General features: G+C 35.7%; 1 protein-coding gene across 2 annotated transcripts in view; it reads left to right on the top strand.

Annotated features, from left to right (window-relative positions):
- LOC125668227 (DNA-dependent protein kinase catalytic subunit-like) overlaps window positions 1-26,310 on the top strand; it is a 114,076-nt gene that overhangs the window by 52,899 nt on the left and 34,867 nt on the right. For both annotated transcript variants that reach the window (XM_056161798.1, XM_056161799.1), the window contains 26 exons: window positions 669-850; window positions 2,148-2,316; window positions 3,292-3,357; window positions 4,167-4,349; window positions 4,893-4,967; window positions 5,839-5,973; window positions 7,005-7,121; window positions 10,030-10,167; window positions 10,680-10,831; window positions 11,782-11,913; window positions 12,216-12,449; window positions 14,100-14,249; window positions 14,530-14,703; window positions 16,396-16,485; window positions 17,986-18,196; window positions 18,287-18,446; window positions 18,661-18,876; window positions 19,070-19,179; window positions 19,323-19,454; window positions 19,792-19,971; window positions 21,079-21,166; window positions 21,282-21,402; window positions 22,322-22,460; window positions 24,920-24,994; window positions 25,095-25,196; window positions 25,288-25,416. In XM_056161798.1, coding sequence (XP_056017773.1) covers window positions 669-850; window positions 2,148-2,316; window positions 3,292-3,357; window positions 4,167-4,349; window positions 4,893-4,967; window positions 5,839-5,973; window positions 7,005-7,121; window positions 10,030-10,167; window positions 10,680-10,831; window positions 11,782-11,913; window positions 12,216-12,449; window positions 14,100-14,249; window positions 14,530-14,703; window positions 16,396-16,485; window positions 17,986-18,196; window positions 18,287-18,446; window positions 18,661-18,876; window positions 19,070-19,179; window positions 19,323-19,454; window positions 19,792-19,971; window positions 21,079-21,166; window positions 21,282-21,402; window positions 22,322-22,460; window positions 24,920-24,994; window positions 25,095-25,196; window positions 25,288-25,416 — 3,660 coding nt within the window. The remainder of the gene's footprint in view (window positions 1-668; window positions 851-2,147; window positions 2,317-3,291; window positions 3,358-4,166; window positions 4,350-4,892; window positions 4,968-5,838; window positions 5,974-7,004; window positions 7,122-10,029; window positions 10,168-10,679; window positions 10,832-11,781; window positions 11,914-12,215; window positions 12,450-14,099; window positions 14,250-14,529; window positions 14,704-16,395; window positions 16,486-17,985; window positions 18,197-18,286; window positions 18,447-18,660; window positions 18,877-19,069; window positions 19,180-19,322; window positions 19,455-19,791; window positions 19,972-21,078; window positions 21,167-21,281; window positions 21,403-22,321; window positions 22,461-24,919; window positions 24,995-25,094; window positions 25,197-25,287; window positions 25,417-26,310) is intronic.

Below are 26,310 nucleotides of genomic sequence, written 5' to 3'. Positions count from 1 at the left end.
TTCAAGTACATGTTTATCTTTTACAATTTTCCCATTGAATGCAGTCAAACCTGTCATAAACAGTCCCCTGAGTTTAGGGGACACTTGCTACTATAGGCTGTTTTGAGACCTTCCCAATGATTTTCCATGCTATAATTAAACTTTTCATCAGCCATCCATGTTGAATTTTCATTTCACAACTGCTTGCCTTGTAATTTACAGGTGAAATGAAAAAGAGTTTTCCAAATTTATTTTATTAACACCTATGTTACCTTCCAATCAAATATATTCTAATAAAGATTATTGTAATCATTGATAGGCTTTTGTTGTTGTGATGTCACTATTGTCTTTATTTCATGCTGCTATGTGTTGATCATGATCAAATTGAGATACATATGTGTTCAAATTTATAAGTCAATGTTGTAAATATATGACTTTAGCACCTATGATTTGTAGGCATAAAACTGCCTTTAGAAATTAACATTTTAGACATTTTTTACAGAAATTACAGGAAAAAAATTCCCAAATAGGAATTGGTGCTAAGGAGGCGTATCCTTATCAAACCAGCAGCCAAAGACCACCCATCTTAAGAGACCAATTTGTGTCATTCCCACAAGGGAACAATAAAAACAAAGTTGACTAAGTTTGTTTTAGAATATGCCAAAACTTTTTTTGCTGTGATTTTACAGGGTTCTGCACTGGAGAACCAGTTAACATCCAAAATCTGCAGTTTTCAGCTCCTGGAATTAATGTATGGCCGATTTAATAAAGAGGAAGTGTTTGGGAAAAATTCGGTTGTGAACAAAAAATTCTGTGATGTGAAGTCGATAACAGTCGACACTGGCAAGGAAATGACACAAGTCATAATGAGGTAATTTATGTCTCTTATTTGTTATTCAGGGAGAGTTGTTGCCACTCATAAAGCTATGTTATGTGAATGAACCGTAATTCACGAAGTAATGGTGTTGAATCTTTTCACACAAGCTTCTCACTTCATATCATTAAAGTTGTAGTTTGCCTGTTTAATATGTACAGTGTTGTGCATATACATGTATGTCTTTAATCTTGACAGTATGAGCAACATGGAGAATGTGGAAAATTATAATTTCTAAAATTTCATGTATGCTGTTCTGTATGTGGAAATTTACTTCCAGAAAGGAGGTTATGTTTTCCACCATTTTTGTGTCTGTTTAAGTGTGGAAAAGATCACATAAAAACTACAGCTTGAATTTCTTTTCAATTTCAAATAATAGTGAGTACATTACTATGGAAGAATAATATGGTAATAATCATGAAATAAGATGTATTAATGACTGGCAAAGCTGCCAACCCTTATGATTTTGGTTTACAAATCGAGTATCAGAAATATGACTTGCGTCTATTTAATATTATCTTACAATTTTCATTTTGTCACTGTTGGAAAGTTTCAAATACCAGAATTTTGCAGAGCTGTCCATGATACAGAAATCAGTCATTATGATGTTTGTCTTCTACATTATATTTTGTATATTTTTCTTCGACACCATATCTGAATTTAATTTAATGTTTTAGATAAACAAAATGGAGAGATGTGTCATGCTTGCACTTACAAAGAGAAACATTGTTGATGATGAGAGTAATTGAGAGTAAACACATATGTTTGTACATCCGTCTTTCCATCTATTTGGGGTTTTCTGTTTCTGTTTTCATTTCTCGGTCACATATCAAACTGAAACTTGCTGTGTAGCCTCTTTGTGGGTCACTTTAGATCATGCTTCAATTTTAAACCATTTAGGCCTTTCTTGCAGGAGTTTTGCACCTTCATTTGAAATTTAATGTTATATTGAGAGTACAGGATTTGTCCTTCTAACTCCTCCTCCAGTTTCAAGTTAGGCCCTTCTTATTTGATAGAGTGTTTTATGGGTATTGAAGTTGTGCATGTGGCAAGGATTTTGATTTTCTTCAATTTTTGAGAAAATTACAGGTTGTTGAACTTAGTTTTGAAGAAATATTTCAGAGAGTACATAGTTTGTCTAACTGTTCCCACAGTTTTCAAGTGAGGACCTTCTTATTTCAAACCCCTATTTTCAGTTTTACTCAATTACGTCATAGCTGATTTCACTTTACTCCATCCTACCATTTCATTTGGATTGTACAACAACTAGGAATGAATATTTATTCTTATAAAGGACTGCCCATGAAGCTAAGGGTGAGGATGTGAGGGGGGAGACCAGCTGTACTGAGCTGAGGCGACAATACCACTGTGCTGCCTACAACCTACTGATTGCTGTACTCTCCAGCACACAAAACGACGCCAAATTCTTCACAGCCTTCCTGTTCAAGGAGGATGAGGCCAAAGTATGTATTGTCAGCTATGAATTCTGTGGTTATGGCAGATACACTGTACACAGATTTGCATGTAACTAATCAATAATTGTGAAAATATGGCAACCCAGCAGATGAATTAGAGATTTAAGACCAAGAAAAATACATACCAACACAATGAGTGGCCAGGGGGGATTAGGGACATATTTTTTTATGTTTTCAAAGCGAATTTCAAGTAATTTTACATGATTAATCACTTTCCTTGATGCCCAAATACATGCACATTCAACACAAACTCAAAACAAAAATTCTAAATTATATATCATGCTTTCAGCATTAGTTTTATGCCTCCGTCATCGAAGATTCAGGGGAATAAAGTTTTTGGTCTGACTGTTTGTCTGCAAAATCTTTAACCTTTGCCATAACTTTTAAATGGATGATGATGAGGCTTTCACATTTCACTTGTATATTCCTTGTGACCAGAGCTTTCATTTCGTACATGAATTTTTGACCTAGTGACTTTTGAGTTTGGCCATACAGGGGCAATCAGTGTTTCACAAACTTATCTTGTTTATTGCCTGTACTGACCTTCACTTCTCAATAAGCTTCAGTATTGTAGTTCACTTGGTGTTCAAGATATCAGGGAACCAGTGCAATAAAGCATTTTACAGATGATGAAAATTTTGAATGGGATTAGACAATTTGATGAACTATATTCAAAGGAAATATCATACTGTGAACTCTTACACTCTTTAATTTTTCTAATCTGTTGGACTACCTAGAGGTAACAATCAGCTTATCCCACAGTATTTTCACTAACCTCAAACACCATGACTGGAATTAGTATCAAACTCTGCTGGAGCTATGCATGTACAAGTACTTTTAACTTCAGGCTTGTGACAAAAACATTCAGTTGATTCTGAATTGATTTAATGCCCAATACAAGTGGGGGACCACATTTCTTTGAATTTGCCTTTTTTACACTACATTTGTCAGACTGTGTTGTAGGGACAGTTTGTATTTGATAACCTGGTGAACAAAGACAAAGCCTACGAATTTACATCAGAACTTAAGGTAGGAAGAAATGGGATCTGACAAAATAATCAGAAATTTATCATCTATCAGGTTGAATGATTGATTAGAAAATTATGATTCAGCAGATTTTATGTGATTGAGCCACATTTTAGTGTTTGTGTGAATTAAAAAAATTTTTTTTTTTTAAAATTATTATGAAATTTCTTGATATGGTGTTATATTGGTGATGTTTTGGTTTGAGTAGTTTTCATAGACATCAGATTCTGTGGTTTTGCCAAGGCTGCAATCTGATGAACAGGTCTTTTCTCTTGATAAATAAAAAAGATGTTTACTGTACAGTAATTCAGTGATCACTTGATTTTAAGGTCTTACTCAATCTAAAAAAAAAGTTGAACTAAGAATGATGAAAATAGTGTGTGTTTGTATGTATGTCTGTGTGTTGTGTATGTATATTAGAAGTTGATTTGGTAGTTATAAATAGTATAGGAAAATCAGAATGACACTAAAAAACCCAATTGTTTTAGTGTTTAAATGGATGATTATGGGTTGTGTCATTCAGATTTCATTCTCTGTCTCTCTCTCTCTGTTTTCTCTCTCTCTCTCTCTCTCTCTGTTTTCTCTCTCTCTCTCTCTCTCTCTCTCTCTCTCTCTCTCTCTCTATATATATATATATATATATATTATATAAAGTCAAAAATAAAATCCAGTACTCAAACTTTTAGACTCTTCAGTCTACTGACTAGCGCTATAGATAAAAGTTTGAGTACTGGATTTTATTTTTGACTTTATTCTACTCCGATACCATAAAAAAAGAATTTATTGAATAGATATAGATATGATTTTTTAAGGCACCTCTGTCCAGAAAGAAGCAGTATGTATCAATAAGGAATGAAGTGAGGGAGAGTGACTCAGAGAATGGGAGGACTGAGGGGGGCAGTAGTTCCTCCTCCCTTCACTTGGCTTCACAGTACCTGGCAGACAGCAGTCTACACGAAGACCTCCATCAGTACGACTTCACAGCCACACCCCAGGTAATGGCAAGATCAAATCTTTTTTCACAGGCACACCCCAGGTCACGGCGAGATCAAATCTGACTTCACAGCCACACCCCAATAATGACGAGATCAAATCTGACTTTACAGCCACACCCCAGGTAATGGCAAGATCAAATCTTATACGACTTCACATCCATACCCCAGGCCACGGCGAGATCAAATCTGACTTCACAGCCACACCCCAGGTAATGGCAAGATCAAATCCGATTTCACAGCCACACCCCAGGTAATGGCGACATCATATCTTGGTGATGTTTATGTGCTCTAGAGCAAAATTTGGAGATGAATTTACTAAAAACTTTTTTTGTACTTGTGTTAACAAATGGAAAGGTATTCTGCGATAATACGTAGAGTATGTTGCTCTCTGTTTTTACTGTAATAATGAATATCTTGGTATGGATAATTTTTTATGTAAATCAGTGGATCTGACAAACATGCCAAAATATGAATACCCACAATACTTGTGCACATGCATTCTGATGACCGCAGAACAAAAACTTATTAAAATGATGTTTGTAGATGTCAGAAGGATCTCTGAAGGAAAAAGTGATGACTGTTCGCAAATCTAGCTATACTGATGAAGAGGATGACTCAGTTAGTATTTCTTATGTTCAACATTTGTGTCTCCTTCAAAGCATAGAAATATTGCCAAAACAGCGAAAAAAATCAATCAATCAAAGCATAGCACCAGTTAGTGATTTTCTTTCACTTGTTTTCTGTCTGTCTCTCATACTCTTGAACTTTTGTAGTTGTAAGAGACAGGACTTTAATATTTATGTGAAGGTCATTTCATATTTATCTTAACTAATGATTCCATGGCAGGTGACATGTATTTCTTATAACACTCGTTTCAGCAAAAAAGTATAAGGTCTCATGAATTTTTGTAATGTAGGATTAAACATTCTTTTTGAAGAATTTATCAATGTGTAAACTCTGGACATTTTACTCGCAAACTAAATAAAAGTGCTGTTAAGTTTGTGAGTAAAATGTCGGTAGTTTACACATCCATAAATTTTTCAAAAAGAATGTTTGATTCTTATAATTCCAATTTGTTCCCTGTATTATCAATTTAAAAAAATTGAATAGTTTCCCTGCACTATGTTATTTGTTTTCAGGCGTGTGTGTATACATAGCGTTTTTGGATTTATTGATATTTTTAAATCTCACTTAGCTTTATTTTTGTCCAATCAAAACAATTGTAATAAATAACATTGGAATTACAACAAAATTAACAGTGTCTGATGATAGGATACTAAAATTATGGTGGGTTTCATGGTATTTTTTTTTGTACAAAGCAGTACTATCTTTTGATAGGATATCAAAGTACATGTGTATTGTGATTTTCCTGAGAGATTCTTGGACAATGTATTATGTGTACATGTATCTTTTGATAGGATACGAAATTGATGGTGATTTTCCTGAGAGATTGTTTGACAAAGTATTGTGTACATTTATCTATTGACAGGATACCAAAGTGATGGTGGAGGATGATTATGTAGAGCTCGAGATGGATGACCTCAATCAACATGAGTGTATGGCAGCCATGATTGCTCTCCTCAAACACATGCAGAGAGCCAAGATCATTTCGCTTGTGGAGTCAGTAAGTATTGGATTCGTGTGCACATGGTTTTTAAATCTTTCTTGTAGTGTTTTTCAGATCTTTGTACCTATAGTTTTGATCATCAGTTCATTCAGTTGTTTGATTGTCTTGAACATTGATTGTAATTATCTTGGCAAGCATTGATATTACCATATCTTAGTACACATACAGGACATTTACCGTATATACTCGCCTATAAGTCGGTCCGCCTATAAGTCGGTTGTATTTTTAAGGTTATTTTGTAGGAATTTGCCATTGACTCGCTTATAAGTCGGTACAAATTTTTGTCAGAATCGGTTGATAATTTCAAGTCAATGCTCTAGTGTTTTTACCTATGTTTCAAAAAATGTTTTGAGAAATTAATAATTATGAGGTGCTCAGTATCCAAGCCATATCTGTTTGGGGTTTAAATGCAACCCTTGATCTATTATTGGCAATTATCCCTTGTTTACCTAAGCAATTATGGTCTCCTAATTACCAGTACCTGACACTGTGTTTACTTAGTGGCACACGCCCCCTCACAAAAACTGTTATTGTGGGATTCCAGTATAATTCATTTTATCAACAATGGAGTTTTTAAGAGTCAAGAATGATGATCTAAATTATCTGTTAACAATATTCAATCTTTTATGAAATATATTTCAGCCGGTATGCATATGAATATTTCAATATCAAATTGGGTTCGTAATTCAATTTTACCGATAAACGATAGATTAGCTGAATTGAAAAGTATTAGTTACCGGTATGTAAATAATTTTTAACTAGATAAAAATATGTAAATACTTGTACTTTATACATAATTTTAAAATACATAAACAATACAATATGTCTAGTATTTGTGAACAATAATCATTTGTGTGGTAGTCCATGATAATCGTTGGAGAAAAATACCAATCTTCTTAGGACGCGCCTATAAGTCGGACATAGAGTTTTGGACCAAAGATTGACTCCCAAAAATCCGACTTATAGGCGAGTATATACAGTAGAATACCTTTTAAGATACTATACAGGGTAACCCATTTCAATTCTAGGGTGTGGTACCAGAATTACCAGCTTGGATGAAGTACCTGAACGATAAACTGAAGAATCCAAGAACACACGTCAACATCAAATATATCATTGCAAAACTTATCATCAACACTGCTGAGGTTAGCTACATCAGTTCTTCATAGAAATCCTAATCATCTCATTTATCAACATCCAGTAAACTGACCTAATACTGAGGCAGCTTCATAGCTCATCCGAGTTGAAAGCAAGCTTTTCTGACTAAAGTTTGTCTGTCATCTTGTGTCTAAAATTCACATTTTTTACTTCATCTCATGAATCATCAGGCCAATTTCAACCAAACTTGCCCCAAAAATCGTGGTTAAAGGGTATTTCAATTTTTTTTCATCTGAGAAAGATTCGAATGAAAGTTTCCTTAGATAATGAGGATTCAAGTTGGTTTAAAGCTTTAGATAGGAAATTTGGAATACACAGCCGGGTTAAGGTGTCCCGAGTAAAATAACAAGTAATAACAGCATATTCATATTAAAGTAAAATTCTTCCAAGCATCGCATATGTTTAATAAAAATTGTTCGTCAATGCATAAACAAACATCATATCACGTGGGGAAATCCTTTGCTTAACTATTACGTCATCATACAAGTGACTAGGAGTTACTTTTATCCGCTAGACTTTTAGTTGTTTATCACCTCGGCACAGGTGAAAGATGCACTCAAATCATTTGCAGTTTAGGCTTGATATGTCGACATTGATATGGTAGATTTAAAGAGTGGTACGGATCGGTACAGTATCTTCTCAAATTTAGCAATTTCCATTATCTCAACTCAAATATTGGGCATTTTCCACATTCACATCCAAATCGTATCTAAACGAGGCAAAATATTCTACCTTCCGTATCAAAATCCTAGATCTGCAACTATTTACCTTTAAGAATATGCCTTGATCGAAATAAAATATTGTCATCTTTCACCTGTGCCTAGTCGATTTGTACATGCGTTGGTTTTCTTTATTCCAAATGACTATACACATCGGGGCGATTTCAAGGTCACAAAGTAATATAAAGATTACTTTACAGTCTATCGTGCACACTATATATATAAAAATATGAATAATATATACTATAAAAAAAACCTGAAAAAAAATCATCTGACAAACAGATTCAAACATATACAGTTTAAACACTAGATAACGGCAGTAAATAGCGAGAACATATTATGACATTTTACCCGCGATACAACTTTAAAGCTGTATGGTCCGAATTACAATATTTTTTTCCATCTCGTAAAAGCGTTATTAAATCATCGCACGTATGTAGTTATGAGACTGTACGACATATCATAAATTATTTCACCTGTTTTAACCCAAATAATTTGATTTTAAATCGATGTTTACAAATAACCGCATCACTCTGCCATTTCAAGTGACAGTCACGTGACCAGTTCAAACTTTCAAATCATTGGTGGTCTTATCTGTGTAAAGCTGTGTATTTTGTTATAACAGCACTGTACCATAAGTTTAATAGAAATAAAATATCAAATACCTCTTAGTAATTCGTTGATTTACGCCCTTTCAGCCTTAAAACTAGACAGTTGCGTATGAGTTAATACATCATGTTGGGATTCCCCTCACGCGCATGGGTCTATTTATAGACGTTTATTATGGGATGATTTATATATGTAGCCACTATATTTACTATCTAAATAATATTCGCACTGTTTTCTTTTACATGCAGATGTTTTCAAGCATGTAATTAAGGGAAAGTTAATAACTTTATAAAGTAATTAATCTGCTTTAAAGTAATTATGTACAAAAATAATCCATGAACATCGGGTCATACAGCTTTAAACCTGTACGTCGTGACATACTTTTATATTGTGACGTCATTATACCCCCCCCCGCAACAAGTTGGGGGGGGGGGGGTATACTGGAATCAGGTTGTCTGTCCGTCCGTCTGTAGACGCAATGGTTTCCGGACTCTAAAGCATTATCCTTTCCACCTACCGTCACCATATCATACATATGGACTACCCATGGGATGAAGATGTTCCCTATCGATTTTGAGGTCAAAGGTCAAGCGCACTGGACATCGAAGTAGCAATATGGTTTCCGGGCTCTAAAGCGTTATCCTTTCCACCTACAGTCACCATATCATACATATGGACTACCCATGGGATGAAGATGTTCCCTATCGATTTTGGGGTCAAAAGGTCAAAGGTCACGCGCACTGGACATCGAAGTAGCAATATGGTTCGGTTTGTCATGCCATTTGTTTTTTACACTCAGAAAAGAGGTAGTTTATACCTATTACCAACACCCTTTGGGAGATTGGGGTAAGCGGGGGGTATTCTTAGTGAGCATTGCTCACAGTACCTCTTGTTTTGTCTGAAGTGCACCGAGGTACATTTTATGATGTTTGTTTTAACTTTACTTGGGACACCTTAACCCTGCTGTGTACAGATATATAGAAACATGTTTTGATAATCCTATTGTTGAGAACCACAAGATACAATCTGTCAAATTAATATGCAATTATCTTCATGCAGAGTGGATTTAATTTTGCTAAAACTATAACCCTCAGGACCAGGGCCACAATAGGGGGTTAGAGTTGTCAGGAATACCTCATGAAATAACCAGGGCCACAATAGGGGGTTAGAGTTGTCAGGAATACCTCATGAAATGCTTTTTAAAAATATTATATTCGCAAGAAGCACAATTTATCATAGTTATAGAAATCATATACTTTCCTCTAGTTTTACATTCTTGAAACATTTTATTATCAAAAGCCACAAGAAAAAACACAATTTCATCCAAATATAGTTTAGATTCAAGTTTGAAATTTTATATGGGCAAAATGCAACTGCTAAGTAAGCAATGGAGCCCATGGGCCTTTTGCTTGGAGAAAAAGTAAAATTTGAGCCCTAAGATGTATATAAATCTCTGTAAATTATGGAGAATCTGAGATGTCGTGCTTAATTTGTCCTTGTCTTGGATGTATATACTGTATGTATTGTACTGAATAAGTTTAAGTGTGATTTAAATGATGTTTTGTAGGTGTTTCGCCCCTATGCAAGAGATTGGATCCGCCCACTAACACAGCTGATCATCAGTGGTCCCTTCACAAGTCTGAATTACTTCGTCATTGATGTGATTGTCACTATCATGTCCTGGCACCAAGTTGCCATTCCACTGGTAATATTTTCATAATATTAGCATTTCCAATGTTTTTGCCTTCGATCTTTATTACAAATTGTAATGATAGCTATTTCCTCATGAATGCACTGCAGTTGTGAACATGATCTTGATAATATATAATATGTCTACTTTAACAGTTGGGAATTCCTACAAAAATGAAAGTAGAATGTAAATATGAAAAATAACTTTCATTTTTAAAAATACATGTATATGAGGGTATGAACTGCGGCGCTTCATGCAGACATCCTTTTAATGAAACGCTAACTTGCAGGATATGCCTGCATGAAGCATTGTACTTCATACCGTCATGTATTTTCAGAAATTAAATTCATTTCTTAAATGGAATTCTAGAATCCGATTCACAATAATGTTTTACAGACATCAGTTTTGTATGTGCTTTGTTGACATTAATATGTCTGTAAAAGTTTAAATGGATACTTTGAATTAAGGCAAGGAATTTTGGCTGTTCTGCACAGTTAGTGAACAGTGTGGATTATTGTTTGTTACAGGACACAGTAGAAGAGAGAGCTATGTCCTCACGGCTGGTGGAGTTTGTGATGGGATATGTGTACAGTGATACCAGGCCAGTGTATCGTAATAACTTAGAACTGCTGAAAACACTTCTCCAGGTCTGGAAAGACCGCGTGGAAATACCTTACAGGTAATAAAACACTCAAAAAGCCATGTGACTGCAGAAAAACTTCCAAGAGTTTGCCTGGAAATTGGCATGCTAACCATCAGGTTTTATTATTACACAATAATTTTCACAGTATGTGACTTGCATATAATAGACAGAGTCCAGTCATGTTGTCTGGGTCATACTCCACAGTGTGAAATTTGATGTAGTTGTGATTTCATATAATTGGTTTTCCTGTGTAACATGTGTTTAATAGGTCAGAAAAAGAAAGTAGAATCAGCACATGGCTATTGTATCTACAGTGGAACCCCGTTATTACGTTCCCCCTTTATTACGTTAGTCCGCATATTACGTTGGAATTTCAAAGCACAAAACCATTTCTTAACAAACCTATATAAAATAGAGCTCATCATTACGTTGTCCCAAAATGCCGGGACTCGGTATTACGTTGTAAATATTCCGACAAAAATGTAATAAACCCCTAATTATTCAATAGTGATTCTCATTATAATAAGCCATTCACACCTTGACCGTCCCAGGCAGTCGCCATGTAAATTTCCTGGTCTGTTTGGGGATTAGAGACGCTTGACTAATCACGCTTCAAAACACTTCCATTTAATCAGATTATAGAGTCTCTATACAGCATGGCGGTGGGTAGACTGTACCATGGGCTTTGCATTTAACATCATGTAACTCACTTTACTGGTGTAATTCTGTCTTTCTGTTTGTATCACATTCTGTTGCAATTTTCATGTGAATGACAGCTTCGATATCCCTGTTTTGTTTGTATGTAGCTTCACGTTGGTCAGGTAAATTGTGTGATTTATTTGATGATCTTCGGTTTGTCTACTTTGCGTTTTATCAGGAAAATATATTCCCTTCACCAAAATGATATTTCATGTTTTATTTAGTTTTGAATGTGCTGTGCATGGGAATGTGCTAGTTTTTATCATACAAATTATTTTCTATTACAGCATTGTGTATAGACACCTAAAACAGCCTGATGACACCAAAAAGGACAGCTGTGTGGGGATACAACTGATGGGCGTGGTTCTTTCCTGCAGATTTCCTCCCTATGGCCCTACAGCACCTGTTGACCAGGAAAAGTAAGTCAACCCATGAATATCACAGTGAGCTGTGTAACTCGGGATTAAACACTGACCCACATCTCCAGGTAACACAGTGACCCGCAACTTACGGTAAAATATTGACCTATGAATTTTGTATTTGCCAATGAAAACATCTCAATAGTTTCAAAACAAGCCTTACACAGTGTGGATAATGATAACAATATCCTTTATTCACAAGGATAGCACAATTAGTTTACAAAAAATACACATGTAAATATTATTCATTGGTAGAAATATACTTCACTCTGCAATTTAGACATTTATTTCTATGAATTCAGATTCTTCACCACTGTCGCCCAGTACATGAAAAAAGGCTACAAAGCTGTGTATGCAGCAACAGCAGAAGTAGTTGGAATGATCTTTAAACATTTGGCGGAGAAAGAAAAACAGACAGAGGGGTCATTCCACGATTATGTTGTAAATGTGATGAATTCCCTCCAGCAGAGTAACCCTGCCAACTTTATTCTATGTATTCACAGAATGCAACTCCATTATTCCCCTATAGCTGACAGGTAAAATAACTCTACTTTGATCGGCAGGTTGTTATTGAATCATGATATCTTCATGTATTGAAAACTTCAAAGAAATTCCGGACTGTATTTCTCTTCATGTATTGAAAACTTCAAAGAAATTCTGGACTGTATTTCTTTCAAAACTGATCCATAATGCTCAGTTTGTGAATTAGGTCAAAGACACTGTATATACAATATTGTTGATGTAGTATTGATATTGATGTGCATAATATTATTATACCGTATGTTAGGTTTTTTCCGCGTGTATCTAATTTCCGCTTTGTTCGCGACGATTTCCGAAACGCGGAAAATAAATCCGCGTAAATTTGATAGAGTTTGCTTTTATGATGAAGTTATACGGCCACTCCACCCCGCACATCTCAAAGTCTGTTGAAATTCACAACTATGAAAACAACGGCCTTGATTCCCCGATTCTTGATTTTATTAAATAAACAACAACTCAGGTTTTGTTAATTAACCTCATCCGACCCTGTGTTGATTATACATTAACCAGTTGATGGCTTGGGTATAATAATTGAGTTAATGAGTGTGTCGACTAAACAAGATCACAGCCGAACTATTACTCGTGCGTTTTAAAACGAAAGTGTTAGGGGCAATGATTCCCAGAATAGTCATACCTGATGGAAATCGAAAGTAGGAATCGCGTTATAATCGAAAAATGTACAGTTGTTGAATAATAGTAACGTGAAATCACACGGAAATGTTGTAAAAATCACGGTCGTTGGTCGCGTTAGATAGGTGGTCGTTTAATACAGGTACAATAGATAGGGTAACACCTTGGGGTGGATTATTACGGTCACATACAGCAGTGAGTCGCTTATTTACTGTAGTGTAAAGAAAATGCAAAATCCTTGTGTGATCAGTAACTCAGAAATCGTGTAAATCGTTTGACTGTGTGAATTTTTTGCATTAGAAATTAAGAGTTATACTTTCACAAGCTGGCTTCTTTTATAAGTTTAAATAATCGAGAATTATATTTTCACGATGACTTTGAAATAGTGAAAATTTGATTCGCGTAAATTTAATACACTACTTTAGGTTCTGATTCGCGGAAAAAACATGACGCGGAAAAAACCTGATATACGGTACATAATATTGAGACCAGTGTGAACATACAATGGAAAGACTTGGGTGGTTCAAATTGTTCCTTATCATTTTGATTGTGTATAATTTAAATGATCAGTGATCACTTTAAGTCCGTATGATAATTTCATAGTAATATTAAATTGTTTCCAGCCCTTACCTCTTAACCTTTTCTCTATCCTAACTATAAACCTAACGTTAACTTTTAAAACCTTACTGTTAACATGAAATCTGGCCCATGAATCCTTAAACCTTTATTCATAAATTTAAAGGTTCTAACCTAATTTAATCTTGTTTTCCTAACTCATGAAACCTTATCCTCTTTCAAAACCTAAATTGTTATGATATTGACAAATTTGTTGCAATAAAAAAGTATGTATTTTAAAAAATTCTGTTTGTTTGATCAAGAAATTGACATGTCACAATGTACAAAGTTTTACACAAAATATATATAAGTGTCCCTATCAGTACATCGCCAATCTTTCTCTTGGACATGTCTACAATGTAGATGAATCTGTATGATCAAGGTGTTTTCTTTTAAAATAGGTTTATGAACCGCTTGTTGTTTGTTCTTCCCAATCTTCACATGGAGTTGCGTAATCACTGTCTGGAAATTATTTTATCACGGATCGACACTTTGGAAAATGTCTACACAGAACTTAAAAGTAAAGGCTTGCTAGCTTTCCTCTCACATAGGTAAGTAGTCTTATTGAGTATTTCTTACAGCTCTACTGACGTCTTAAAAATAAACATTGCTGTAAGAAACTAACAAGGAAGTCTGCCATATTTCTTACAGATAGTTCCTTGTTAGTTTCTTACAGCATTGTCTTATAAGATGTCAGTAGAGCTTTAGAAATTGTCTGCATTCTACTAAAGTTTACACATGTACATGAAGGTTTTTGTATGATCAAAATTTACGGACTGATGACAGTATTAGAATAGGAATTATTAGTATATGAATTTTTCTTACGTCTAGGGATGAGGAAACACAGCTGATTGTTTTGAAAATTGTCAAGAGTATACAAACCAAACTGCAGGCCAGCGAAGTGTCAGAATTACTCCCCCTGATGTCTGGATTTTGTTTCAGTCCCAGCATTCCTTGTCGTAATGTTATGTACGACATCTTGATGTGGGTCTATGACAACTACAGGTAAATCAATTCAATCTTCAGCACATAAATGAGATCCCTAAAAAAAAAGGACGGGTTTATGTAGTACGAAATATCTGACGTTTTCCTGGCTTTTTTATGATTTTGATATTTACCGTGCCTAGAAAACATTAGATATTTCGGACTAGAGTTTATATACAAGTACATTGTATGTACTCACATGTACCCATGTATTTTATTCAAAATCATCTTTTTTTTTCCAAAGCTTCTCTTGAAGCCAATTTCTCTTCAACTTAAATGAAATAAACAAAACCATTATTTTCAGCAGCTGCTGTCAAAATTTTTAGCCGAGTTGCAACGAAGTTGAACTCTGTTATTGGTTTGGTGATGTGGGCGGGCGGTTGGGCGTCAACAATTGGTTTCCGGGTGATAACTCGAAAAGTTTACAATCCAATCAAATGAAACTATGATATATTTTTGTGTACCAGGGAAGGAAGACCCCTATTGATTTTGGAGAAAAATGGTCAAAGGTCAAGGTCACAGTGACCGAAAATAGAATGAAAATTTCAGAAAAATTTGGTTTCCGGATGATAACTCAGAAAGTTTAAATTCAAATCAAATGAAACTTCGATATATTGTTGGGTACCAGGTAAGGAAGACCCCTATTGATTTTGGAGAAAAATGGTCAAAGGTCAAGGTCACAGTGACTGAAAATAGAATGAAAATTTCAGAAAAATTTGGTTTCCAGATGATAACTCAGAAAGTTTAAATAAGAATCAAATGAAACTTCGATATATTGTTGGGTACCAGGTAAGGAAGACCCCTATTGATTTTGGAGAAAAAAGGTCAAAGGTCAAGGTCACAGTGACCGAATATAGAATGAAAATTTCAGAAAAATTTGGTTTCCAGATGATAACTCAGAAAGTTTAAATCGGAATCAAATGAAACTCTGATATATTGTTGGGTACCAGGTAAGGAAGACCGCTATTGATTTTGGAGGGCAAAGGTCAAGGTCACAGTGACCGAATATAGAACGAAAATTTCAGAAATATTTGGTTTCCGGATGATAACTCAGAAAGTTTAAATCCGAATCAAATGATACTTAAAGATATTGTTATGTACCAGGTAAGGAAGACCCTTATTGATTTTGGAGAAAATAGGTCAAAGGTCAAGGTCACAGTGACCAAAAATAGATTGAAAACTTCAGACAAATATGGTTTCTGGACAGTAACTCGAAAAGTTTAAAACTGAAATTAGTTCTTAACAATTTTAAATATGCCACATCATTCCTGACTTTACAATGTATCCCATGCAACTCGGCTCATGCACCCCTGGGTGCATATATTGATCTTTTAAATTGTATGTCAAATTATTGCCGAGATGTAACAATTTATCTTATGTTAATTTTTATTTGAAAATATCATGTACTTGCATAATGAGTAAGTACTCTTGTATTAAAGTTTGTTTTAAAATTGTCATATCTCTGATATAGGTGATCATAGAATTATTTGAAAACCATAAGAAGATACTGTGAACATTTCTTAGATCAGTGCTTTTTATTTCTTAAGATTTGAACCATAGACTTCAGGAGATTTCTATCAAAAATAAGTTTTTGTATGAAATATGTGTATGTAGGATCATTTTCTTTGGGAACTTTTGACCAAGGAGTGAATATCATGGACATTATTTTCATCATTTGACTTACAAAATCATTGAATGCTGTTCCATTTAAAGGGAAGATGAGAGTGAAACTGCAAATAACATCATGCAACAAACAAAGGAGAGTCTACTGAAAGGATTGGGGGATGAAGATATACAGTGCAGGTATGGGCAGGGTAGCATTATAATCAGATGTACTCGCAATGGCCAACTTTTTGCAGTTACCTCCCTTACACTAAAAGTAGTTTGGGGGGGGGGGGGGACGACTTGTCTGCCATTGTGATCTTAACCTTCACGTAAATTATAATTAATATTTACAAACACCATTTTAATGCTTACATCTTTTAAAATTCTATTATACAAATAATAAAATTATTATACAGCCATATATACTTCAGTCATTACACTTCTTTGATTGGCACTTAATTACGATCAAATATTGTAAATTTTCTATGTATTCCAAATAATGATGTCATAATCAATAACTGCAATATACTGTACACTCCTATATTCAAGGAAAATCACTAGCTTGGAATTGTGAAAAACGTAGTTAGAAGAAATCAACAGCTTTTATTTTCAGACAGATAACCTCCACATGTACGAGAGGTAAAGACTACAAGAGATGAAAGGATTACAATTTTATCAGTGACTGAGACTGGTTTCCATATAAAAGATTTCCAGACAGATTTGATATGCCCAAATTTTACCTGTGTGACTTACAGTTCTATACAACTTTTTAAATTATAAAATATGTAAATTATTTGAAAAGATGATAGTTTAAAATGGAGAAAATGTCTAAAGTTTCTTGTGTCAGTAATGGCAGACCAAACATAAACTGTATAGATAAATTGTTTTCAAACAATACACAGAACATCCTTGGCATTGACACAACAGGTGATATAGGGTTATTGAACTTATATTGGTGAATATTGACACGAGTTGGCTGTCATAATGCACTCACAAGCTCGTGCATTTTGACAGCCAACTCGTGCCAATATTCACCAATGTAAGTTCAATAACCATTTTATTATATAGCTAAAGTATTTAGTTATTAAATTATATCCCTTTTCACTCAAAATATTCCAAAATAGATGAGAATTCATCAATATTGGCATCTAAGGTGAGTGTGTGCAATATCAGCATGCATTTCTTAACTGTTCAATTTTAAACCCGTCGTCGTCTGCCATTTTGGCTTGTTGACATCGCTACAGTAAGGTCAATATTGAATGCTCATACTTGGAATGTTTTGGGCACACACAATTTACGCAATGCAAAGTTAGCGTTCAATAATTCTCAGGATATTGAACGCTAACATTCTCTAGATTTTACGCAGATTTTATAATAGACTATTTATTAGCTATATAATAAATAATGATATTACCTAATAAGTGATAAAGATGAAATATGCCCCAAAATACTTGCACTGTGGTTTACAAGGATACATTTGGGAGTAAACAGTTGCATAGATGCAATGGTGGATAAAAATCATGACTATTCATACATAGGAAATTTGTATTTTGATAAATTCAATGTGACAAAAAAATTATGCCATCACAAACAATGTGTAACTAAGTAGTGTCAACAGCAAAAGGGTATGATGGCTTCAAGCAGAAAACAAGTCATGCACAGTTTTAGATTGTTCACAGATAATTTAAATATTTGTAGACTGCTGGTACAGAATTTCTGGAGCAGTGAGACGCGAGTTCCCGGGAATACATTGGACAGACTGGTGGCCATGTTGGAAGCCATGTACTCCCCAGTCACAGAGAAACAGTTCCTCAGCTACGCCACAAACCTCATCCTAGAAATGACCTCAAAGAGCCCAGACTACCAGAGGGAAGTGTTTGAGTCGCCTTTAGAGGACTGCAAGTTCCAGGTACTACTTGCTCTCTGTTTGAATTGTCAGTTCATGTGTGAATTCAAAAAGGCATGTATGTGATGTCTGATATGAATCTGGTTTATGCAGGACTACAATGTAAAATCCTCATGGAAACAGAGGCATGCAGCAATGACACCATTGTTTGCTAATACCATGGCAACTCAAAGTGTAATGGAGGAGGGTGAAAGTTTCAGTGGAGAGATTCGAGCCACACAGGACATTCAACAATTCACAGCTACTCAGGATGGTAGGATATCATTCTAATCATAGGCCTTTCATATCATCGTGCATAAACACTGTTCCCCTAAATAACTCTATAAGTACCTGATCAACTCCTGCCACTTTCAGTTTTTGAAGTTCAAGTATAATCCATTTTCTTTGAAAGATATCTAGCACTTATCATTTACCCACTTTATACAAATTACAAAACTAGTACATGTATGACGGTTATCTCATTTCAGCCTCCAAAGTGCCATTTAACTGGTTGACTGGGAGCAGTTTGGACACCTTTACCGACTACAGTTCGGTGGGATCAGAGACCTCTAGTTCTCTCTTGTTTACTGTGGGAACACAAGACATGGCCCTAAGAGCACGACTTAAGCCCAGCAGAAAACCAGGTCCAGGGTTTGGCAAGTCTCGACCTGGAACCAGCAAACACATTGAGACAACCAGCAAAGGTAATACAATTATTATGCAAATATATCGCAAATTTGTCTTCTGAGAAATGTTTGCAGAGAAGAATAAAGAAGGTTTTACTTGTAGATGAATACAAACATACATGTACATACAGAGAAAATTCACATTTGAAGGGACAATTAGTTTGATTTTTGATTTGAATGGAGACTGAAGTCATGCTCTCAAAAATTATAGATGCTCAGGACAGTGAAATGCATAGACTGAAACGACGCTTTTTGAGAGATGAGGAGCAGAGTAAGGCTTATTTTGTGAAACGGCACACTCGACTGGAGAAAATGAGGGAGGTAAGATTACCAAAGAGATATTTACAAAACAAATAAAATAACCTTTCTATTCTGTAAATCACTAAGTTTTGCATCATATTCTGAATGATGATGTTAATTACATCATGTGTGTCTTTCATAAAAGATGTCATTTTGTTTTCAAGGAGGCATTGAGAGAACAGAAATCTCGCCGGGAGCACCAAGTGACCATGTACAGAAAATACAGGAAAGGGGACCTACCTGACATACAGATCAAATACTCCTATCTTATTGCCCCATTACAAGCTGTAGCTCATGTAAGTCATAATTCAGTATTCTCATTTCTGAGATGTGGACATTCAAATCAATTTTTAGATATGTTTTATAAAACATTCAAACTAGAGCTGAGATCTTGACATTCAAGTCAGAGCTGAGATGTTGAATTCAAATCAGAGCTGAGATGTTGAATTCAAGTCAGAGCTGAGATGTTGAATTCAAGTCAAAGCTGAGATGTTGAATTGAAGTCAGAGCTGAGATGTTGAATTCAAGTCAGAGCTGAAATGTTGAATTCAAATCAGAGGTAAGATGTTGATTTCAAGTTGAAGCTGACATGTTGACTAAACTACATCAAACTAGGATATTCTGGTTTTATAGAGGGACAGTACTGTTGCCAAATTGCTGTTCGGTGCCATATTCAAGGGAATATTTTCCAAGATGGATGAAGTGAAAACTGAACGGGAGGTGCAGGAGACGATCCAGCAGATTCAGAAGAGTATCAGTACGGTTCTGACCTCTTCCATACAGTACTTCACACCATTCATCAGCTGTCTTCTGGTAAGGCTTACATACAGTACTTCACACCATTCATCAGCTGTCTTCTGGTAAGGCTTACATTCAGTACTTCACACCATTCATCAGCTGTCTTCTGGTAAGGCTTACATTCAGTACTTCACACCATTCATCAGCTGTCTTCTGGTAAGGCTTACATACAGTACTTCACACCATTCATCAGCTGTCTTCTGGTAAGGCTTCCATACAGTACTTCACACCATTCATCAGCTGTCTTCTGGTAAGGCTTACATACAGTACTTCACACCATTCATCAGCTGTCTTCTGGTAAGGCTTCCATACAGTACTTCACACCATTCATCAGCTGTCTTCTGGTAAGGCTTACATTCAGTACTTCACACCATTCATCAGCTGTCTTCTGGTAAGGCTTACATTCAGTACTTCACACCATTCATCAGCTGTCTTCTGGTAAGGCTTACATACAGTACTTCACACCATTCATCAGCTGTCTTCTGGTAAGGCTTCCATACAGTACTTCACACCATTCATCAGCTGTCTTCTGGTAAGGCTTCCATACAGTACTTCACACCATTCATCAGCTGTCTTCTGGTAAGGCTTCCATACAGTACTTCACACCATTCATCAGCTGTCTTCTGGTAGGGCTTACATTCAGTACTTCACACCATTCATCAGCTGTCTTCTGGTAAGGCTTACATTCAGTACTTCACACCATTCATCAGCTGTCTTCTGGTAAGGCTTACATACAGTACTTCACACCATTCATCAGCTGTCTTCTGGTAAGGCTTACATACAGTACTTCACACCATTCATCGGCTGTCTTCTGGTAAGGCTTACATACAGTACTTCACACCATTCATCGGCTGTCTTCTGGTAAGGCTTACATTCAGTACTTCACACCATTCATCGGCTGTCTCCTGGTAAGGCTTACATACAGTACTTCACTCCATTCATCGGCTGTCTTCTGGTAAGGCTTACATACAGTACTTCACACCATTCATCAGCTGTCTTCTGGTAAGGCCTGCTGATCAAGTCAAGTTCTTGTAAAACAGGTGTAATTTTAAGAATTCCATGTAATGATTATGTTGGCATAAAATATTGTAATAGACCAATTCTTCTTTTTCATATTTAAAGGACATTTTGTACAGTTTAAGAAGTAAACTGAAATTAGACTTGTCTGATGTGAGTTTAGCTGCAACTATTGGAAATGTGCAACCTCTAGGTAGGTTTACATATAAAATTGTAAAGTAGACTTAACTGCATCCTACTTTGTAGGTCAATACATGTTATAGATATCAGGGTTAATGGAATTGCTCTGCCTATGCACTTTTTCTTAGGAATATGTGTGTTAGAAGAACAACTGATATCTCAGGACGGGGATGAACGACCTACTAAACGAGGAAGGAGTGACGGAGCAGTCGTGTCAACCGATACACTCAGCTGGATCGAGCTAGCAAGGTTAGCAATTATTAGGATTGTATAGCTTAATAGAAAGCTATATAAAAGCTGTTATGTTTAAGGTAGCTCACTACACTAAAGCTTATACTCTGTATGACATCACGTCACAAGATGGCGATTTAAATGTTTTCTGAAATTATTTGTATCGATCGACTTGTTTGTCTATCATCGTAACTCAGTGGTTAAAGCATTGGGCTGGTGAACCGCAGATCTCGAGTTCAAATCCCCCAGAGTCTTTTGTTCATATGTGTTGAAATGATTTTTTTAAAAATCATGTTTTTATCCAAATTTGTATATTTTTTGCCTTTTTGGCATATACTTATTGTATATCATCATATCTTTTATAATTAGCTCAATTCGTACTGATTTGAGAAACTATTTCTGGGTGTAGTGAGTCACCTTAAGGATACATTCAGCCGGAGCTAGGTAAAGAGTTACAATAACAGTAATCTTTGTAAAACCAAGGAAAAGCTGGGCTGCGTTCAAGATCATAGCAGCTAGGCTAGGTATGGTGGCTGATTTGTGCCATTTTACAAATTGTCATATATTTGTTATTTTGAGGCAAAAAGTTGCTAATATTATCATTTTGTCGTCTTTTCGTTATTTCAAGTCAAAAAGTCGCTAAACATTTTGTTGTCTTTTCACTTCAAAAAGATGATATAGCGTAAAATGACACATATCAACCACCATGCCTAGCTCTTAGGCTAACCGCTATGATCTTTAACGCAGCCCTGGTCTATTAGGAGCTATTTAGTACACAAAATCACAGGGAGTGCCCCAGGTTAGTGGAAATTCAATACTCAGCTGAAATAGGGACCTTGACATATTACGTCATTGCTGTAACTAACTGAGCTACTGGTACTATTTACTTCTCACCATGGTGTAGCCAGATAAAAAAAACTGTCATTTCATGTTACAGGCTATATAAATCAGTGAAGGAGTATGATGTATTGCTGGGAATCTTCAGTGGAAGGATTGGAACACAGGATATCACAAAGGAAGCTGTAAAAATGGAGGCTAGAGGGGACTACTACAAAGCTATCAAACTGTACAACCAGGTCAGAAAAAAGCACTGTAATCTGTGCAGTCAGCTCAGGAAAAAGTACTGTAAACTGTACAGTCAAGTCAGAAAAAAGTAGTGAACTGTACAGTCAAGTCAGAAAAAAGTAGTGAACTGTACAGTCAGGTCAGAAGAAAGTACTGTAAACTGTATAGTCAGGTCAGAAGAAAGTACTGTAAACTGTATAGTCAGGTCAGAAGAAAGTACTGTAAACTGTATAGTCAGGTCAGAAAAAAGTACTGTAAACTGTACAGTCAGGTCAGAAAAAAGTACTGTAAACTATACAGTCAGGTCAGAAAAAAGTACTGTACAGTCAGGTCAGAAAACAGTACTGTAAACTGTACAGTCAGGTCAGAAAAAAGTACTGTAAACTGTACAATCAGGTCAGAAAAAAGTACTGTAAACTGTACAATCAGGTCAGAAAAAAGCACTGTACAGTCAGGTCAGAAAACAGTACTGTAAACTGTACAGTTAGGTCAGGAAAAAAGAACTGTATAGTCAGGTCAGAAAACAGTACTGTAAACTATACAGTCAGGTCAGAAAACAGTACTGTAAACTGTACAATCAGGTCAGAAAACAGTACTGTAAACTGTACAATCAGGTCAGAAAAAAGCACTGTACAGTCAGGTCAGAAAACAGTACTGTAAACTATATAGTCAGGTCAGAAAACAGTACTGTAAACTCTACCGTCAGGTCAGGAAGAAAGTATTGTAAACTGTACAGTCAGGTGAGGAAAAAAGTACTGTAAACTGTATAGTCAGGTCAGAAAACAGTACTGTAAACTGTACAGTCAGGTCAGGAAACAGTACTGTAAACTGTACCATCAGGTCAGGAAGAAAGTATTGTAAACTGTACATTCAGGTCAGAAAAAAGTACTGTAAACTGTACAGTCAGGTCAGAAAAAAGTACTGTAAACTGTACAATCAGGTCAGGAAAAAAGTACTGTAAACAGTATAGTCAGCTCAGGAAAAAGTACTGTAAACTGTACAGTCAAGTCATGAAAAAGTACTGTAAACTGTACAGTCAGGTCAGAAAACAGTACTGTAAACTGTACAGTCAGGTCAGGAAACAGTACTGTAAACTGTACAGTCAGGTCAGAAAAAAAGTACTGCAAACTGTACAATCAGGTCAGAAAAAAAGTACTGTAAACTGTACAGTCAGGTCAGGAAACAGTACTGTAAACTATACAGTCAGGTCAGAAAACAGTACTGTAAACTGTACAGTCAGGTCAGGAAACAGTACTGTAAACTGTACAGTCAGGTCAGAAAACAGTACTGTAAACTGTACAGTCAGGTCAGGAAGAAAGTATTGTAAACTGTACAGTCAGATCAGAAAAAAAGTACTGTAAAACTGTACAAAATCTTATTTCCTTGGTATTTGATTTCATTGTTTTCAGATTCTTTAAAGTGAAGATTTTTCTTGTTTGGTTTTTATCTCACCTGAGCTAAAGGTTCAAGTGAGTTTTCTGATCACCTATTGTCTGTCATCTGTCTGTCTGTAAACTTTTTACATTTTTGACTTGTTCTCCAGAACCAAAGGGTCAATTTCGCAAAAAACATCCTTGGGTGAAGGGCTTTCAAGTTTGTTCAAATGAAGGGCCATGCTTCTTTCAAAGGAGAGATAATCACAAAAATGCAAAAATAGGTTGGGTTCACTTGAAAATCTTCTTCTCAAGAACCACTGGGCTAGGAAAATATAAATGTACATGAAAGCTTCCTGACATAGTGCAGATTCAAGTTTGTAAAAAATCATGGCCCTTGGGGGTAGGTTGGGGCCACAATAGGGATAAAAGTTTTGCATGCGAATATATAGGGAAAATCTTGGACAAGGTGACTCAGATGAGTTTGTTAAAATCATGGCCCCCGGGGGTAGGATGGGGCCACAATAGGGGATCATAGTTTTACATACAAATATGTAGAGAAAATTTTTAAAAAATCTTCTCAAGAACCATTGGGCCAAAGAAATTTACATTTACATGGAAGCTTCCTGACACAGTGCAGATTCAAGTTTGTAAAAAATCATGGCCCCTGGGGGTAGGTTGGGGCCACAATAGGGATAAAAGTTTTGCATGCAAATATATAGGGAAAATCTTGGACAAGGTGACTCAGATGAGCGATGTGGCCCATGGGTTTCTTGTTTAATATTGTCACTGTATGGCTACTCAGAATTTTGTGAATAAAAGTTGATTTACTTTATCAAATGATGTATATTACTACACTAGAAACAGGATAAAACAATATACTGTATGTATACATATTTTAACTGGATCATATTTTACACAGAGGCAAGAGCGCTAATTCATGGTTACACTAATATATGAAAACTTCTATTTATTCCTTACCATTTATAGACAAAGTGCTAAATCATTGTAATGCCAAATAGGCCATCATCTCAGATTCCACCAAATTCTAAATACACTGAAATAAATACATGTACAGTTATCTAATCTAATTACAGGCTTTGTCCTGTGAGGAGTGGGATGAAAACCCGCCCACCATTGAAGTGGACATGTGGGACGAATCTAGGATGGAGGTATATACTGTATATAAAATTTTCTGGCCAAATTTTTTTTTACCACATACATGTAATAAAAATCATGCATGTAACACTACTGATGTTTATTTCTGTTTAGTGTCTCGACAACTTGTCCCAGTGGAAGGAACTAGAGGAGGTGGCCATGTCTGGAATTAACAATAGCTCCATCAGCCAGGTCTGGAAGGACACTTACTATCAGGTTAGCTCAACTAAAGGTCAAGGCCATTCTAGAAAAACACAGAATCTCTCCAGATGACTGATTAAGCTTACAAGAATATGTAATTTTACAGGAACACTATTTGCCATACATCATCAGAAGTAAACTGAAGCTGATGCTACAGGGAGAAGATGATCAGCAGCCATTACTGACCTTCATTGATGACTGCATGAAACAGTCGGACCAGAAGGCCATTATAGAGGTGTTCTGTTAGATCTTCATTATAGAGGTGTTCTGTTAGATCTTCATTATAGAGGTGTTCTGTTAGATCTTCATTATAGAGGTGTTCTGTTAGATCTTCATTATAGAGGTGTTCTGTTAGATCTTCATTATAGAGGTGTTCTGTTAGATCTTCATTATAGAGGTGTTCTGTTAGATCTTCATTATAGAGGTGTTCTGTTAGATCTTCATTATAGAGGTGTTCTGTTAGATCTTCATTATAGAGGTGTTCTGTTAGATCTTCATTATAGAGGTGTTCTGTTAGATCTTCATTATAGAGGTGTTCTGTTAGATCTTCATGTATTTTACCTACAGTATCTCTCCACGATCTAAATTTAGCCTTCACCCACTTGACAGATATGAATTAAATGTCATGTAGATGTCTTATATTTGAATACTGCTTGCCTTGAGGGCAAGTACATGTGCCAATATACAAATTTGATATTTTGTTGTTTTCTTAATTTATACAATCTGAAGTAAAGAAATCAATGTTCGTATTCAGCAAATCTGCTACATGGACTGGTGCTCTCTATAGAAAACTTGTACCAAGGATTTAGGTGACTTTGATGAACTTTCATGCCTTCTGTGCAGGAAATGGTGCTGCATAGTTCAGTTGTGACATTATGCACGCTAAATTAACAAGGACCTAATGTAATTACCCCAGCGAATCTATTGGGTCATCACAACTGACTAAATTGCATAGCATATCACTTGATAAAAGCATTAAACAAAATGGTCATAGAGTGCAGTGTAAATAGTGTGGTGGCTTAGGATTTCGGTTGGTGCTGGCAGTGTTACATGAGTGGCCGCTTACTGTATATTCCTAAATATATGCGAGGAATTTATTATTGAGTAATTTCACGAGAAGCATCACTGA

The sequence above is a fragment of the Ostrea edulis genome, chromosome 4 (genome assembly GCF_947568905.1).
Source record: "Ostrea edulis chromosome 4, xbOstEdul1.1, whole genome shotgun sequence".
Taxonomy (NCBI): domain Eukaryota; kingdom Metazoa; phylum Mollusca; class Bivalvia; order Ostreida; family Ostreidae; genus Ostrea; species Ostrea edulis.
Note: the sequence above shows the minus strand (reverse complement) of the source record. Positions and strands in the feature narration are given on the sequence as shown.